Source organism: Berghia stephanieae, chromosome 3 (genome assembly GCF_034508935.2).
Source record: "Berghia stephanieae isolate SIO BIC M18660-M18661 chromosome 3, UCSD_Bste_1.3, whole genome shotgun sequence".
NCBI classification, from domain to species: domain Eukaryota; kingdom Metazoa; phylum Mollusca; class Gastropoda; order Nudibranchia; family Aeolidiidae; genus Berghia; species Berghia stephanieae.
In genome coordinates, this window is record NC_088362.1 from 67501832 (window position 1) to 67517844 (window position 16013).

Genomic DNA, 16013 nt, shown 5'->3' on the forward strand with positions numbered 1-16013 from the left:
ACATCGGTCATTATTTTACAATCAAAAGATTGTGCTCCTTGTTTCAAGATTTGATAAAACCGGAGCTGGTGATGGAGTACGAAATTATCTATATTTTGATAGATAGTATGCGCTTGGCTAAGAAACTTACAACATTGCCATCCGGAAGTATAACGGACCAATACACAAAACTATGTGTAACCATGAAATTTTTAGTCTGGATATTACAGTTTAGTGAGAATTACTCATAAACGCGGATGGCAAAGAGCAATAACAAAGACCCGAGTAACGTCAACTTCATTCTATCTATATGGGGAAATTAAAATGTCAATTTATAAAATTAATTTTTACGTTTACAAACAGGGTTTGATTTGACTCTAACATGGCATTATAATTTACCATTTTCACCGAGAGAGCAGTAACAGCGATGCGACTCTGGGTATCGTGTGTCTGCTCCTTTGGTGAAAAAATTGTTCGGTTTGCAGTTATAACTAGATTAATAATGGGAGAATTTATGATTTAAAAGGAATTAAAATCTCGCTGCAAAAGGGTTAAAAACCCTCTTACCAACAAACATACTAGAAAAACAAAAAAACAACAAAAAACAAAATAAAATATGAAAGAACAATAGAAAAAAAACCAAAACCAAGAAAATGAACTAAAACACACACACACACACACACACACACACACACACACACGAACAACAACAAAAACACACCAAAAAACAAACAAAGAAACAAAAGCAAACAAAAAATAATAACAAACATGTTCCTAAGATTAGCTGGATATCAATTCTTTGGTACAATGACAAAACGCGTTTTCCTATTTGGCCGGAAAACTTCTACCTCACATTATACATATAAATAGATTAGAATAGCCTCCAAATTGTCTAAACAGCTGAAACTTCTTTAACTCCGAATTTTTCACAATTTTAAACCTGAGACTTAAAGCTTCGATTGAAAGGTCCCGGCCTCTCTCAACTCAGTTGGCAGAGCACTGGCTTCATACGCAAAGGGACCGAGATCGATCCCGGGTGAAGTCGAGAATTTTTTTTCTGACCACCCAATCCACCCAGCAGTGATTGAGTAGCTGGATCTGTTAGATCTGGCGGAAAGTAATTTGTGATAAACTATTTGTCCATTCCAAATGTTGGTAAGCAATTGTCATTGGCCGTTTCACGCTATAGAAACCGGGATAAACGCTAGCTCCATTGGCCAAATGGCTCTGAATGATGACTGTTAATAAATGGGGGGTCATTTCAATCTATCGATATACAATTTTTAAAAAATTTGTACTAAAATAAAAAAAATGTTTTGTCAGCGATAGACAGATATGTCTTGCATTTCAATGATAACTGAATTCCAGTGTGACACTCTGGTGTGGACACCAATTTCAATCATCACCACGATGCTGATATTTCAATGAATCTGCCACACTCCAATATCGATCTATTTATTCAACCATCTCTGTTCTGTCTCTGCCCCATCTCTCTCAACGCATCAATTCAATCAAATTATGAACATGGTCAATATTGTGACGAGATATGTTTGATCTAAAGTTTTGATGTTGTCTTTATAAAAAAAAAAAACAAGAAAAAAAAAGCCATGGCAGGAGATAATAATCCAAGGTGAACTGAATGATCTGGTTCTAACGGGTAATTATAATCAATGTCTTTTTTTATTTAAAAAAAAAAAGAATGCAATGAAATAACAAAATAGATGGAAAGGCAGACAAACAGACATTCAGACAGACAGATATATATAATATATATATATATATATATATATATATATATAGATAGATAAATAGGTAGATTGATAGATAGATTGATAGATAGATAGATAGATAGATATAGATAGATAGATAAATAGCTAGAAAGACAGACAGACAGATAGATAGATAGATAGATAGATAGATAGATAGATAGATAGATAGATAGATAGATAGATAGATAGACAGATAGATAGATTGACAGATATATATATATATATATATATATATATATATAATATATATATATATATATATAGATAAATGGATAGACAGACAGACAGATAGATAGATAGATAGATAGATAGATAGATAGATAATAGATAGATAGATAGATAGATAGATAGATAGATAGATAGATAGATAGATAGAAGATAGATAGATAGATAGATAGATAGGTAGATCGATAGATATTCTTTTAATATTTACCACAATGTTTGAGTCAGTCTACATCGATGTTTCAGGCCTAATCAGCCATCGTCAGGACTGTGTGTTACATGAGTTTGGTTTGTTGTCTGTTGGTGTTTGTTGAAGTGGTTCCGGTTTGTAGTTGATTAATAAGAACTTCCGGCGATGTGGACACATATTGTAATCTCATTTTTCGTGTTGAGTGTGGCTTCATGAGGGTGTTTGATTATAGTATATTTCTCTTCCAGGCATAAGCTACATTGTTTTGATGTTGGTGTGTATCCTGTTGCTTTAGATAAAATTTTCCATGAAATGTTGTGGTCTAGTTTGTTGTCTTTTAATTTCCAAATATGCTCGCTGAGTTTTGTGGATGTTTTTTTTTTGTTAGTGTGTCTAAATGTTGAGGTGTGGAGGTTGTATCTTGTTTTGAAATTATTTTCCGTTAGTCCTACATATTTTTCTTGCTTGTTTGTTTTAGTTTCGGTGACTGTGGCTTGGTAAATTAAACTTGATTCTAAACATTGTTTGTTTAGCGGGCAATGTTCCTTATTTCTGCAGTTGCATTTTCTGGTGGGTGGGTTTTGCTCTTGTCGGTGGTTTATTAATATTTTTTTTGTTGTGGCTTGAAATTATTTGTTCTATGTTGCGCATACACGAGTAGCTTATTTTTATGGTATTCCTGTTGATAATTTTATGTAGCTTGTGGTTTTTTGGAATAGATAGATATATAGATAGATAGATAGATATTGTATTTTGCTCACCTATTGTAAGCTGACAGAGCTGCTGAGTTTCTCTGCTTCTTTGGTGCGAATTGAAATTGTTTTTGTCAATCACCCTCAAACGGCAGAAAAACAAACCCTGCCAAAATAGCACTGCCGATGTGCAATGAAGTGAGAAAAATACAATAAGAATCAAATTTTAGTCTATTAAATAGTCAGTCGAGAACTCTAAATAAAATATCTAGATAGTGAATATTGCGCAATATAAAAACGCGTTTTACAAAGCATTCTCATGATGTTATCGCCATGTGTTTAAATACACGTTTGAACTCATCATCATTGTCTTAGCTCCCAAGTGATACAAACCACTAACGATGGCATGGGTGTAGATTGTTATAGTTATAAGGTGGCTAGGTCTAAATCCTATTTGTCAGAAATAGTGTTGTGACAATTCAGGAGTAAAATTTTAGTTTCTGTATTACCTCTACTAAAGTTGGGACAAATGTTGGCATTGTTTGCCTTGCTAGGGCTCACAAGAGCTACCACTACTTCGAAGATAATTTAAAGAGCTGAAAATCGTAAAAATCGTTGACCGAAGTTACAAATTTGACCATTCTAATAAGAGACAAAGCAAAGAGGATTTGTCTCAGGCTTAATCCCTTTCTCATGCAACAGAATAAGTATAAATCGATAAAGAAAATAATACGGCTTGAACTTTTAGTTTGTTTCCAGACGTGGAAGATTTCCATCGTTAATAGTTTTGATTGCTCATTTGTTTACATGATGGAAACTGCTCTATTCCATTTTGAATAACTCTTCATAATACTTTACCGCAGGTGACTGTGGTTATAATCTGTGCACTTATTACTCTCTGACAAAACTATTAATTGAATAGGCCCACTGGTATGACAAATCAATGGCGATTCTCTGATGAAACCGAGCAGTTTCGATGGTTACTATGACAACAGCATAGGACATTACAACAGGGGGATTAACTCTAATTGTCTCTTTGTGATGCCACCGGATTTCTCATTACTCTTTGATTCTGTTGATTTGCACTCAGGATTAGATAATAACTCCTTTTGTAAATCAACATCACCACAAAACGGACCGCTGTTATGAATAATAATAGTGCATAAAGGCCTCTTGGCGGTTATTACATTTTTTTGTTTTGGATATTTCTTATCTAACTGTTGGATATTGCATTAGGTAATACTGTGGGTCTTTTTTCATTATAAATACTTTCACTATTTAAAAACGTGGGCATTTATACGACACAACATCCAACAAGTGTGCTTAAAAGGTTCCAAACCACTACCAAAGTCCCAGGTTTAAACGTTTTTTGAATGGGTAATTTAAATCGAGCGATATTTGAAGACTACGACAGGTAACTGGTTAAAGAGCACAAGTCAAGCATTTAATATTTCTGATTAGTTTGATTTTAAATTCTCTTTTCTTTGTCCAAACTTAACACGGGATTGAGCCGATGGGTCACACATATACTGTGGAGACAAACATTACTTATTCAAGCGATCCGGTATTGACTGCTCCTGTCGGTAAGTGTTCAAGAGAAAGAAAAAGAAAAAGAAAAATAGATTGTTTTGTAAATTAAGATGTAGATTGACTGGAAAATATCGTTTAGCTTTTTAACTTTGTTTCAAGACTTGACGTATTTCATCGTAGGCCTATTTCTCAATATCATTCTCTTTTTCTCTATATATTTACTGCCCTTTTTCACTCACTCGTTTTATGGCATACACACATTAACATATATAATGGGAACACACACATACATACACACACACACACACACGCACGCACGCACACACATTAAAAAAAAACAAAAACAAAATAACTTTGTTTCAAATATAATTGAAATAAGAAGAGATAGGGAAAATGATATCATACTGTCACAAATTAGCACAAATTCAAAATGTTATAATGTGTGAAAGAGAAAAAATGTAATTATCACCCGGATCATACGGTACTTTCACTGGGCTATTTCAGGAGAAATAATAAATGCATAAAATGCCATACGGTAATCGATTCGACCTCTATTCTGACAACCACACAAAAGGTTCTTACGACAAATTAGATTTCTGGCGAACTCTGAAGAAACAACAACATATATTTTAAATTTTGGCCTGAAAACTCGTCCTTCAAATATCGATCGATTAAAAATTGACCCCAATCTTGTCAAAAACTCTCAAACTTGGGACTTCGATAAGTCTCCGGTTTGAGAGTTTTTGACAAGATAAGTGTCCTTTTTAATCGATCGATATTTGAAGGACATATTTTCAGGCCATTTTAAAAAAAAATATTTTTTTTCAGCGGAAGGCGTATTTTCCGTTATCGTCAATCATTTATTTTAAACACCCAATGTTTTACGCTTCGTTAGGAAGTATTAACTTTATACTGTCGTCCAATGACAAAACGTCTCTTTAAAAATGTTGTCTTGAAAACTTTGCTTCATGCTTATTGGTACACAAATTGACTCCCTACTTGTAGAAACGTCTTAAACCCGAGACTTCGAAAATGATGTATAATAGCCTCAGATTTAAGAGATTTTATTTTTTACGAGTTGGGGATTGCCTTAACTTATCGATGTATGGAGTATGGAGTAAAGAATATCAGACTAAAAATGGAAAAAGGGTGTTTTGTGGCACCAGCAGGACATTAAGGCAATTCATGTAGATTTCATTTATGAATGGTTATAGTATTTACTGATCTCACTCGGATTGTAAAAAAGTCAGTATGAATGCCTATTAGATTTTTTTTCAAACAGCAAGTGAATGTGGTTTATGGTAATGTTTGTTTGATGCGACGTTTAAAAATCTATTCACATTGACACTGGCGTGTCAAACTGTACACAATATCACCATGTTATTCAAACAAACTTTTCCACCTATTTTCAATGTAATTAGGTTGAACAGTTTTAAAATTCACAGTCAAAAGGTGTGTATGAAACGGCTGTGTGGTCTTGTTGTATGACATTCGCTTTCGGATCGGAAGGCTCTGGGTTCGAGTCTCGCTCGGCGCATGGTTGAATCCTTGGAGAAGGCTCTTTACTCACATTCTCTCACCGTACTCAGGTGTAAAATGAGTACCTGGCCGCTAACGGCGTTGTCTCTGTCCGAAAAAATTGTAACATCGCCTAACAGGCGTCATGTCTCGTTCTACATGTTACGTGTTGCTGTTGGTCAGGGATCCATTGTAAAGCGCTTTGAGCACATTTAGTGGATAGTGCCCGATATAAAAGTACTAGTTTTTAAATTTGTTTTTTACACCAGTGTCTATTCCTTAATTTATCGCTTGAACATTTACAGGTGGGTTTCGGTTTTATTCTAACCTGACAAAATAGCCGCAACAGTGAGTGAGGCTCAGTATTCGTGATTACTTGATAAATGAAGGCTGGTTTTATGATCATGATATGAAAAAAAATCCTTTTCGCTCTTAACGCGTTAAAACTTCGCATCAACAGCGCTAATTTTAAAGACTTCTTAATTGACCGTCTAACTGTCATTATATTTTTAAAAAACTCATTGGCGGTTTCTAAAAAATGGAAGTTATATTTAGATTTGAGTATTTTTGTCACGATGAGGGTGATTTAAATAGATCGATATTTGAAGGACAAGTTTTCTGACCAATTTTTAAATACATGTCTTTCCAGAGAACGGCAATAAATCTGTTAATCTTGATATACAGAGGGTGGCTCTCCATATTCCACTATTTGAGTTTGGAGACAACAATAAAACAATGATTGTCGCCACAATCTGGCCATGTTTTACTGCTATTTGAATGATGTACCGCTTGATATCCCTATTGTCAATATCAAATATATATATATATATATATATATATATATATATATATATATATATATATATATATATATATATATATATATATATAAAGTCCATTCATAATTTTAGTATAGAGATAATTCATTTTATTACAATCCTTCATTTCTATTAATAACCCGCGCTTTACCCTGATTATGAAATCGACGGATGAATTCTACAGTACAAACAAAATACTTTTAGTCTTATTTTAGGCAGAAAAATTATACTTTATAAATCAATGATGATGTAAACTCCATCTTGTTGAAGTCTTCAGCATCAGACTTCTGTGGAGATTCAGGTATAAGACACTTTAGCAAGTTGGAGTTGTCTTACCCAGTTAACTGCTATACTCTGAAAAGACATGCATTTAAACATTTTGCCAGAAAACTCGTCCTTCAAATATCGATCGGTTTAAATGACCTCTTCTCGGCAAAAAATCTCAAGCCTGGGACCTCCACAATCGGAGATAAGTTTCTATTGAATTCAAGGTGTTTTTTGTACAATGTGAAAATGGAATCAATTGCTTCATTAATGACCGAATATATGCACAATGTATTATAACCCCCAAATTGAGCTTTTAAATATTGAGCTTTATATAGCGCAATATCCACTCAATGTGCTCAAAGCGCTTTACAGGGGGTCCCTGGTCAACAGCAACATTTAACATGTAGGACGGGACATGACGCCTGTTAGGCGATATACAATTTTTCGGACAAAGACAACGCTGTTAACGACCAGGTACTCATTTTACACCTGAGTACGGTGAGAGAATGTGAGTATAGAGCCTTTTCCAAGGACTCAACTATGAGCCGAGGCAGGACCTTCCGATCCGAAAGCGAGTGTCATACCACTAGACCACATAGCCCAAATTAAGGATAACTATTGAGTTTTACGCACGTCTTCTATATCCAGACATAATCTTTTAGACAGACCTACCTTTTCTGCAGTAGTGAGATGCAAGGATTCCTTGACTTTGGCAAAACTCCCCACACCCAATGTCCTGCCTAGGAGATATCCTCCAACACGTTTTGAATGGGAGAACGATTTCACCAACTCTTTTTTCACCTGGGCCACCGCCTCGGGCAAGTACTGAGCCGGATATGGCAGTTTATCCGTCACTGTCATGGTGGCCGATGATGGGGGATGAGTATTCTCTATTTTTGACTTGTAAGCGCAGAGATTCCTCTAACAAATGACATATTTTTTAGACATCACATGCATATTATTCCGCGGGAGTAAGTAGCATTCCATTCATGGTTTCATTTGAACAGACGAGATTGTTGAAATGTCTTGTTTTGACTGATATTCATATCAATCTGAGCAAGAAAAAAGAATTCAATTTAGATTTCATTTGAAGTGACGGGATTTTGAAAGACCCTATTTTCGTTGACTGAGTCGGCGTAGGGATAAATCCACTTATTTCTATGGTAAGATATCATTGTCCTTCTTCCATCAGGAATTAGAGGTAGTTGTATATTTTCCATCATACTCGAATTGTATCAGAAGTAACTAATAAAATGCATCCAAGAATCTCTTTTCTGCTTTAAAACGAAGAAAAATGGAATGCTAATTAGTTAGGGAGTCCATAAATAGCTTGTAATCTTCATTAGTCAGGTTTCACCCAGTCTGGAAAAAAAAGAGAAAAGAAAGGCATGTGAAATAGTGCTGTTGGTAATGTTGTAATCATGACGATGGTGATAGTGTTAAAGATAATGTTGATGATAATGATGATAATGAAGATGATGATGATGATGACGATGACGACGACGACGACAATGATGATGATGATGATGATGATGATGATGATGATGATGATGATGATGATGATGATGATGATGATGGAATTGTGAATTCAATTATTTTTGTCATCTAGTTCAAACATACTCCTTCGAGACGATGGACATCAAAGATGTAATCCGGAGTTATTATTTGTTGGCTGGAAAAAAAAAAAAGAATTTTTGTTTTGTTTGTGTTTGACTAAATTTGAAGGGGATCCCGAAAGCTGTTTTTGTAGAGAACTCGCTTCACAAGACACGGGACCAAGATCGAGCTCGGGTGCGGTCGATTTGTTTTTTTCTGACCCTCTGTCCACCCATCCGAGATTGGCTAGCTGGGTCTGTTAGATCTGGCGGAAAGTGCTTAGCCATAGAGTAGCGTCCTATCCAAGGGATTGTTAGCAATTGTTAATGTCCGTTTCACACTATTGAAACTGGGATAAACTCCAGCTTCATGGACCTAATGGCTCGGAAGGACTGCTTATTAAAACAACTAAATTTGGTACAAGTGGAATGGCAGCGGTGTTGAACAGAAAGGAATGAGACACTAAAGAGAAGTGATTGCTTTTGGGAATGACAATTTGGTGACAAAACGAGAATAATTGAAACATAGAATGGGAGTTTGCTGGTCCATTTACCAATAGGTAAAGTGTGGGATTGAGACGTGGAATGGAAATGTCATGTGAGGATGAAAAATATATGTGTGTGTGTGTGTGTGTGTGTGTGTGTGCGTGTTTTGTTTTTCTTTTTGTTTTTGTTTGGCTTGTTTGCTTGTTTGTTTGTTTGTTTATTTTCTTGGGGGTGGGGTGGGGGAGTAGTCCATAATAAACAGAGACGGTGTTTATCCTTGTTTCTGTAACGTCAATGGACGTGGCAACTGCTTATTATCTTCTTTTTTTTAGATACAATGCTTTTCTATCGCAAAGTATACGTTTTGCCAGATCTAGTATTCCCAGCAATCAAATCACTGCTGATGAACAAAGGGGTTAGTAAAAATCTCGTCTGTTCCCTGGATCAATACCAGTCTTTTTCCATTGTGAGACGAATGCTCTACCACTGAGATAATATCGGCACCTATGGTTGATGGAACTGAAGAAGTATGGCTGTAACATCGTGATAAAGCATTTGGCTCACTTTTAGTTAACCCTTTAACCAGTTACCTACCATAATATGGAAAAACGAGTTTTCTGTCCAAATCGTAAAATGGTTAATAGAAGTAGCAATGATTTGACCTCGCTGTATTTTTTGTTGTTTTTTTTTGTTGTTGTTGTTTTCATTTTGTTTTTGTTTTTTGTTTGTTTCTTTTTTAATAATAATTACGATCGTCTTTTATTCTCCTCTAAAATTATGGTTTAAGTGATTTAATGGCCTTCACGTAGTAAACCACACCTGCTGAGCATTGAAAAAAATTGACAGATTTGGTCAAAACGTAGTCTGTCATACCTGTCATATCTTGGAAAGAGAAAGAAAGAAAGAAAGAAAGAGAGAGAGAGAGAGAGAGAGAGAGAGAGAGAGAGAGAGAGAGAGGAGAGAGAACGAGAGAGAGAAAGAAAGAAAGAAAGAAAGAGAGAGAGAGAGAGAGAGAGAGAGAGAGGAGAGAGAACGAGAGAGAGAGAGAAAGAAAGAGAGAGAGAGAGAGAGAGAGAGAGAGAGAGAGAGAGAGAGAGAGAGAGAGAGAGAGAGAGAGAGAGAGAGGTTGTATGGAAAGTCGGCATGTAATAGTAGGAACATTTTATATATTCTTTTAACTATTTCTCTTTTCAGAATAGATACATAGCATTAAAAAACATTCGAATGTGTCAGATTTGCATGTGATGGGTTATAACAGCGTCTTGAAAAGTAAATCATAAGTATTTACAAAAAAATTAATCCTATTAGAAATATCGATATCTATTATAGTGGAGCAAAAATGATTTTAAAAAAAATCCATCTCATGATCTTTCCACATCAGCTCCTTTGATTGACGAAAACAAAAACAATATAATCGATTTTGAAGATCGATAGCCATGACAATGTGCTTGTACCAACCCCAGATCCATTCACAGTGTATTGAACATCCTGCCATACAATAGAAGCGGACGTGACGTCATCATTCTTTGAATAATGAACGTCCAACTCAAGGCTTTATCAAAAGAGAAGAGTTTACCCCGGAACTCAGGCCTGCTAGAAGCACAATGGTATTAGCTGTATTAGTTGTAGATGTAAACAGACAGCTAGGTTAGATGAGTAATCGTTTCAGGATTTGTTTTTGTTTGTTTGTTTTGGGGTTGGAGAGGGGCGGGGGGTTGTGTTTTATATGACTTTGTGGTAAGATACTTGCCTGTAAGTCCAAGCTTGGACCGTGGCGATGAAGAACTGAATGCTTAGAAACTGCTCTTTACCCACATTCTATCACAATAATACTCATGTGCAAAATGAGTACCTGACCAATAATAGCGTTGTATTTTTCGAATTTAAAAAAAACAAACTAAAAGCGCTTTATAGGCGTCATTTTAAGAGTTGTGTTTTTTTTAAAATTCTTTTGGCCTGAATCTTCTTGTAAATGGCTTTTACGATACACAAATGCTCATTAAATAATATTTATCACTTTGAGGCTAGTCAAACTTGTCATTAAGTGATGGCAAGTGGTTCTAAGATTTGACATTAAACATTAATTAACCGTCTCCTTAGCAACCATAGGAAAATCGTCATATTCGTTACGATCCAAGCAGCATTTTTATCATTCAGATTTCCTTTGTAAATCACACAACTTAAATAAAAATCTTTTATTTTAGCTGTAATAACGTGACACTGTGTTGTAGTCATTTTGCTGATCAATATTATGCACAGAATGTATTTGTTGCTTTTCTGTTTGAATATGAAAAAACTATTTTTGTGTTGGGTGGGTGTAAAATTTTGGGAGAAGTTCTGAAATGGCTGGTAAGGAAAGGGTTAATTGTTTTAAAATCTGCTTATAACTTTAAATAGTATAACATCCCCTTTCCACTTTGTTCCTATTAAAATACAGCTCGGATAAACAACGATATCTGACCGATGGATGATGTGGTGCGCAAATCGTAATTTATGGTGTTATAGCGACGTTAATTGTTCGAAGGTCTGATAACCCAAATTGTCATGGGCTCATTGTTGTAATAGAAATACTCTCAAAACTGCTAATCAAGCCCAATATCGGGTTCGGTTGTCAGACATTTTAATATGTGTACGTCATCTTATAGTCCATTCAATTTTACAATTGTGTATTTTTAAATATTTTGATATTATATAAAAATAATGTGCTTTAAAACGACTTTTAGCCAAAATCGGTAACACATTGATTTCGCTGAAAGGCCTAGAAGATTTGGTCTTTCGACTCTCAGGCCAATATAATTGGATTCAATAGTCTGATGTCACGTCGCCCAACAACGGCGGCCATCGTGGTTCTAAACAAAGAAAATCGGTACTTTTTATTCTTCATGCTGGCTAGAACTTTTCATATGTCTTGTGATCAGAATGTGTAAAAGTCAAAACATGATCAGACTTTTAATGGTTTTTTTTTCCTCTGGATACCCTTTTATGCTCGTCGGAGAAATATTTTATAAAGGCGTCCGCCATGGATCCGATAGTTTAGAGCCAGTTACTAAGTTACCATGTGTCATTACAAGGGAAGTGACTTTACGACTGTTGAAGCGTATTCCCGATATAGGTAAAAAATCGTGCACCTAATTAAATCTCCGACAATTCAAATCGTCACAGACTCATTGTTGTTATGGGCATACCCTCAAATCATCTCAAAATCTTGTCCATTATGCAGTTTTAAATTTAAATTTAAATATATATTTATTATAAAAACAAAACTCATGAAATAATAGTGCTCAACTTTATGATAAAAGAAACTATTTATAAAATATTTCAAGTATAATTATGATCAACTTCTACAATATTGTAGAAGTTGATCATAAGTATACTTGAAATATTATATATATATATATATATATATATATATATATATATATATATATATATATATATATATATATATATATATATTCTATTATATTATATAATAGATCACAAGCATCAGGTACGTAGATTTGGTTAAGGAAGTATTAAGGAAGTAGATTATTTTTTATTGTCTCATAAATGTTTAAGGCGTCATTTAATATTGTTGCTTTTGTTTTGTGGCGTCTCGGATGAGACAAAACAACAATGGCCATTGTAAAAGATAGGCTCGAAATATGTATTTATTTGCTAAAATGTAAATACCTAGACCGACGTGTATACATTTGCAGGTCTGAAAACTCAACTATTTGTTTTGGGCGCATTGTTGTAATGGAAAGACTTAAATCAACGCAAAATATTGTCCTTTACATTGTTGTTGAATAAAGTCCATAATTGCGTTCGGCTATCAGACCTGTAAATACGTAAACGTCGATCTAGACTCAAAATTATGAATTATCGAAATTTTAATCTTAAGCTTTGGACAACCTGGGTGAATCCTGATGACATCAGACATCCTGTTTGTTGGATAATTTATATTCCTTCACGAAATGCCTATGCGACAGGATCTAATGGTGCCGTTGCGAAAGGGCGTAATTTTTTAAATATTATCCTAAGATTTTAAAATAGGAGCACCTCAAGGTGGACATATTTACAGTTCTGGTAACCCAAAGCAATATAGGCTCATGGCTGTAATGAAAATACTCTCAAATCAAATCAAATAAATATTGTCCATAACAACAATGGTAAATCAATCCCAAATTTGTGTTCGGTTACTTGCAGATGGCTAGTTTTTAACAACTTTATCCAGTTCAAAATTTTATAATATTGGATTGAAGAATTCGCAGGTAAACTATTATTATTATTATTATTATTATTATTATTATTATTATTATTATTATTATTATTATTATTATTATTATTATTATTATTATTATTATTATTATTATTATTATTATTATTATTATTATTATTATTATTTTATCATTATTATTATTAGACGTCTATTATTATTATTATTATTATTATTATTATTATTATTATTATTATTATTATTATTATTATTATTATTATTATTACTATTACTATTATTATTATTATTCTTATTCTTCTTATTATTATTGTTATTGTTATTATTATTAATAATTATTATTATTATTATTATTATTATTATTATTATTATTATTATTATCATTATTATTATTATTATTATAATTATTATTATTATTATAATTATTATTATTATTATCATTATTATTATTATTATTATTATTATTATTATTATTATTATTATTGCTATCATCCTTATCATCATTATTCTTTTTTTTTCTATCTTAATCCTTTACAAAGACTTTTATCATCCTCAAAAACATCCGGGTTTTCTTTAAAATATACTATTTGTAGTGAGGATAAACGTGAATATCAACAATTTATTATCAACTGTTATCGTTATCAGCTATTCACATCCAATTTAGACAACATCATTGATAACAGAGAAGGGTGTGACGATCGATGGAGTGATGCTATGTGTTGGTGTGTTGGCTAGCAAATCTAAATATAATTATGAAATAATAAGAATATGTGATTGTAGTTGATTTGAATAATGATGATGATGATGATGATGATGATGATGATGATGATGATGATGATGATGATGATGATATAACTTCGTTCCCATCTCACCTACGACAAGCAAAGATCCTTTAAAACAATATTATTTCTACTGAATTTCGAACATACATTTAATCGAATAAAGGCTGAAATGCACTCGAAAATTAAAAGTACCTTAACTTTTAAAAACAATATCAGAAATCCATATCGTTTATAAATAATAATAATAATAATAATAATAATAATAATAATAATAATAATAATAATAATAATAATAATAATAATAATATAATAATAATAATAATAATAATAATAATAATAATATCTACTGTACGGATTTCAGAAGGATCACAACACAAGATGCTTACCGCTATAAAGAACCCTATTATAATTAAACACAGCCGAACAACTCCAATATATTTCAATACCTGTTACAATACTTATAATAATAATAATTTTAAAAAAATAAAAATAAAATAATAATAATAATAATAATAATAATAATAATAATAATAATAATAATAATAATAATAATAGTAACATTACTACTACTACTACTAATACTACTATTACTACTACTACTATTACTACTACTACTACTACTACTACTACTACTACTACTACTACTACTACTACTACTACTACTACTATACTACTACTACTACTACTACTACTACTACTACTACTACTACTACTACTACTACTACTACTACTACTACTACTACTACTACTACTACTACTAATAATAATAATAATAATAATAATAATAATAATAATAAATAAATAATAATAATAATAATAATAATAATAATAATAATAATAATAATAATAATAATAATAATAATAATAATAATAATAATAATAATAATATTAATAATAATAATAATAATAATAAATAATAATAATAATAATAATAATAATAATAATAATAATAATAATGGTGATGATGATGATGATGATGATGATGATGATGATGATGATGATGATGATGATGATGATGATGATGATGATATAACTTCGTTCCCATCTCACCTACGACAAGCAAAGATCCTTTAAAACAATATTATTTCTACTGAATTTCGAACATACATTTAATCGAATAAAGGCTGAAATGCACTCGAAAATAAAAAGTACCTTAACTTTTAAAAACAATATCAGAAATCCATATCGTTTATAAAACAGGTTCCCTTTGATCTTCCACCGCGCCGACAAGATAATGAGTATGAAAGTGAAATAAAGTGAGAGGTAGTTTGAGGGCTCAGAGAGAGAAAGAGAGAGAGAAAGAGAGAGAGAGAGAGAGAGAGAGAGAGAGAGAGAGAGAGAGAGAGAGAGAGAGAGAGAGAGAGAGGCTTAAGGCAAACCGACAGTGCGTCTCCGCAGACAGACAGATAGATCGCATTCAGGTTCGTGAGAGTTATTGGCACTGTCACTGTCATCTCAAAAGTCATCTATCCCACGTTTGAGGCCCCGTGTCATGCATGATGTAGGTCATGTCAAACGCACATTGCCTCTCTGGTCTCAGGGGTGAATTAGTACCTAGTTTTAAATTATGGCGGACATTATAGGGTGCTGTTAAAAATGGAATATTTGATAAATGTATTTAGAAAATAAAATAACAACTGTAATCTCATATTTTACTAGAAAAATAATCATTAATTAGAGCTAGGAAACAAGGACTGATAACCACAATGCCTACATTCTGGTATGGAAGCTACCCACTACATACTATGATAGGGCTTTTTTGTAACCTAAACAACACAGACATTGATATTAAAGGATGACAACTCTCATTTCGGAAAAAAAAACCAAACAAAACAACAACAACAAAAAAACAAACAAAAACAACAGCAACAAAAAAAAAAAAACACCAAAAAAAAAAAACATCAAACGACGGGCACGTTCTTATATTGAAAAGTGTGACCGATTAATCG

General features: G+C 32.9%; 1 protein-coding gene across 6 annotated transcripts in view; it reads right to left on the bottom strand.

Annotated features, from left to right (window-relative positions):
• The window catches only part of LOC144968263 (uncharacterized), a 71036-nt gene that overhangs the window by 30853 nt on the left and 24170 nt on the right, over positions 1–16013 (bottom strand). For 4 of the 6 annotated variants that reach the window (XM_078906448.1, XM_078906445.1, XM_078906447.1 and 1 more), the window contains exon 3: positions 7658–8347. In XM_078906448.1, coding sequence (XP_078762574.1) covers positions 7658–7846 — 189 coding nt within the window. In that variant the 5' untranslated portion in view covers positions 7847–8347. Of the gene's footprint in view, positions 1–7657; positions 8348–15114; positions 15313–16013 lie in introns of those variants that run through there. The other 2 variants (XM_078906450.1, XM_078906449.1) reach the window with 2 other exon arrangements.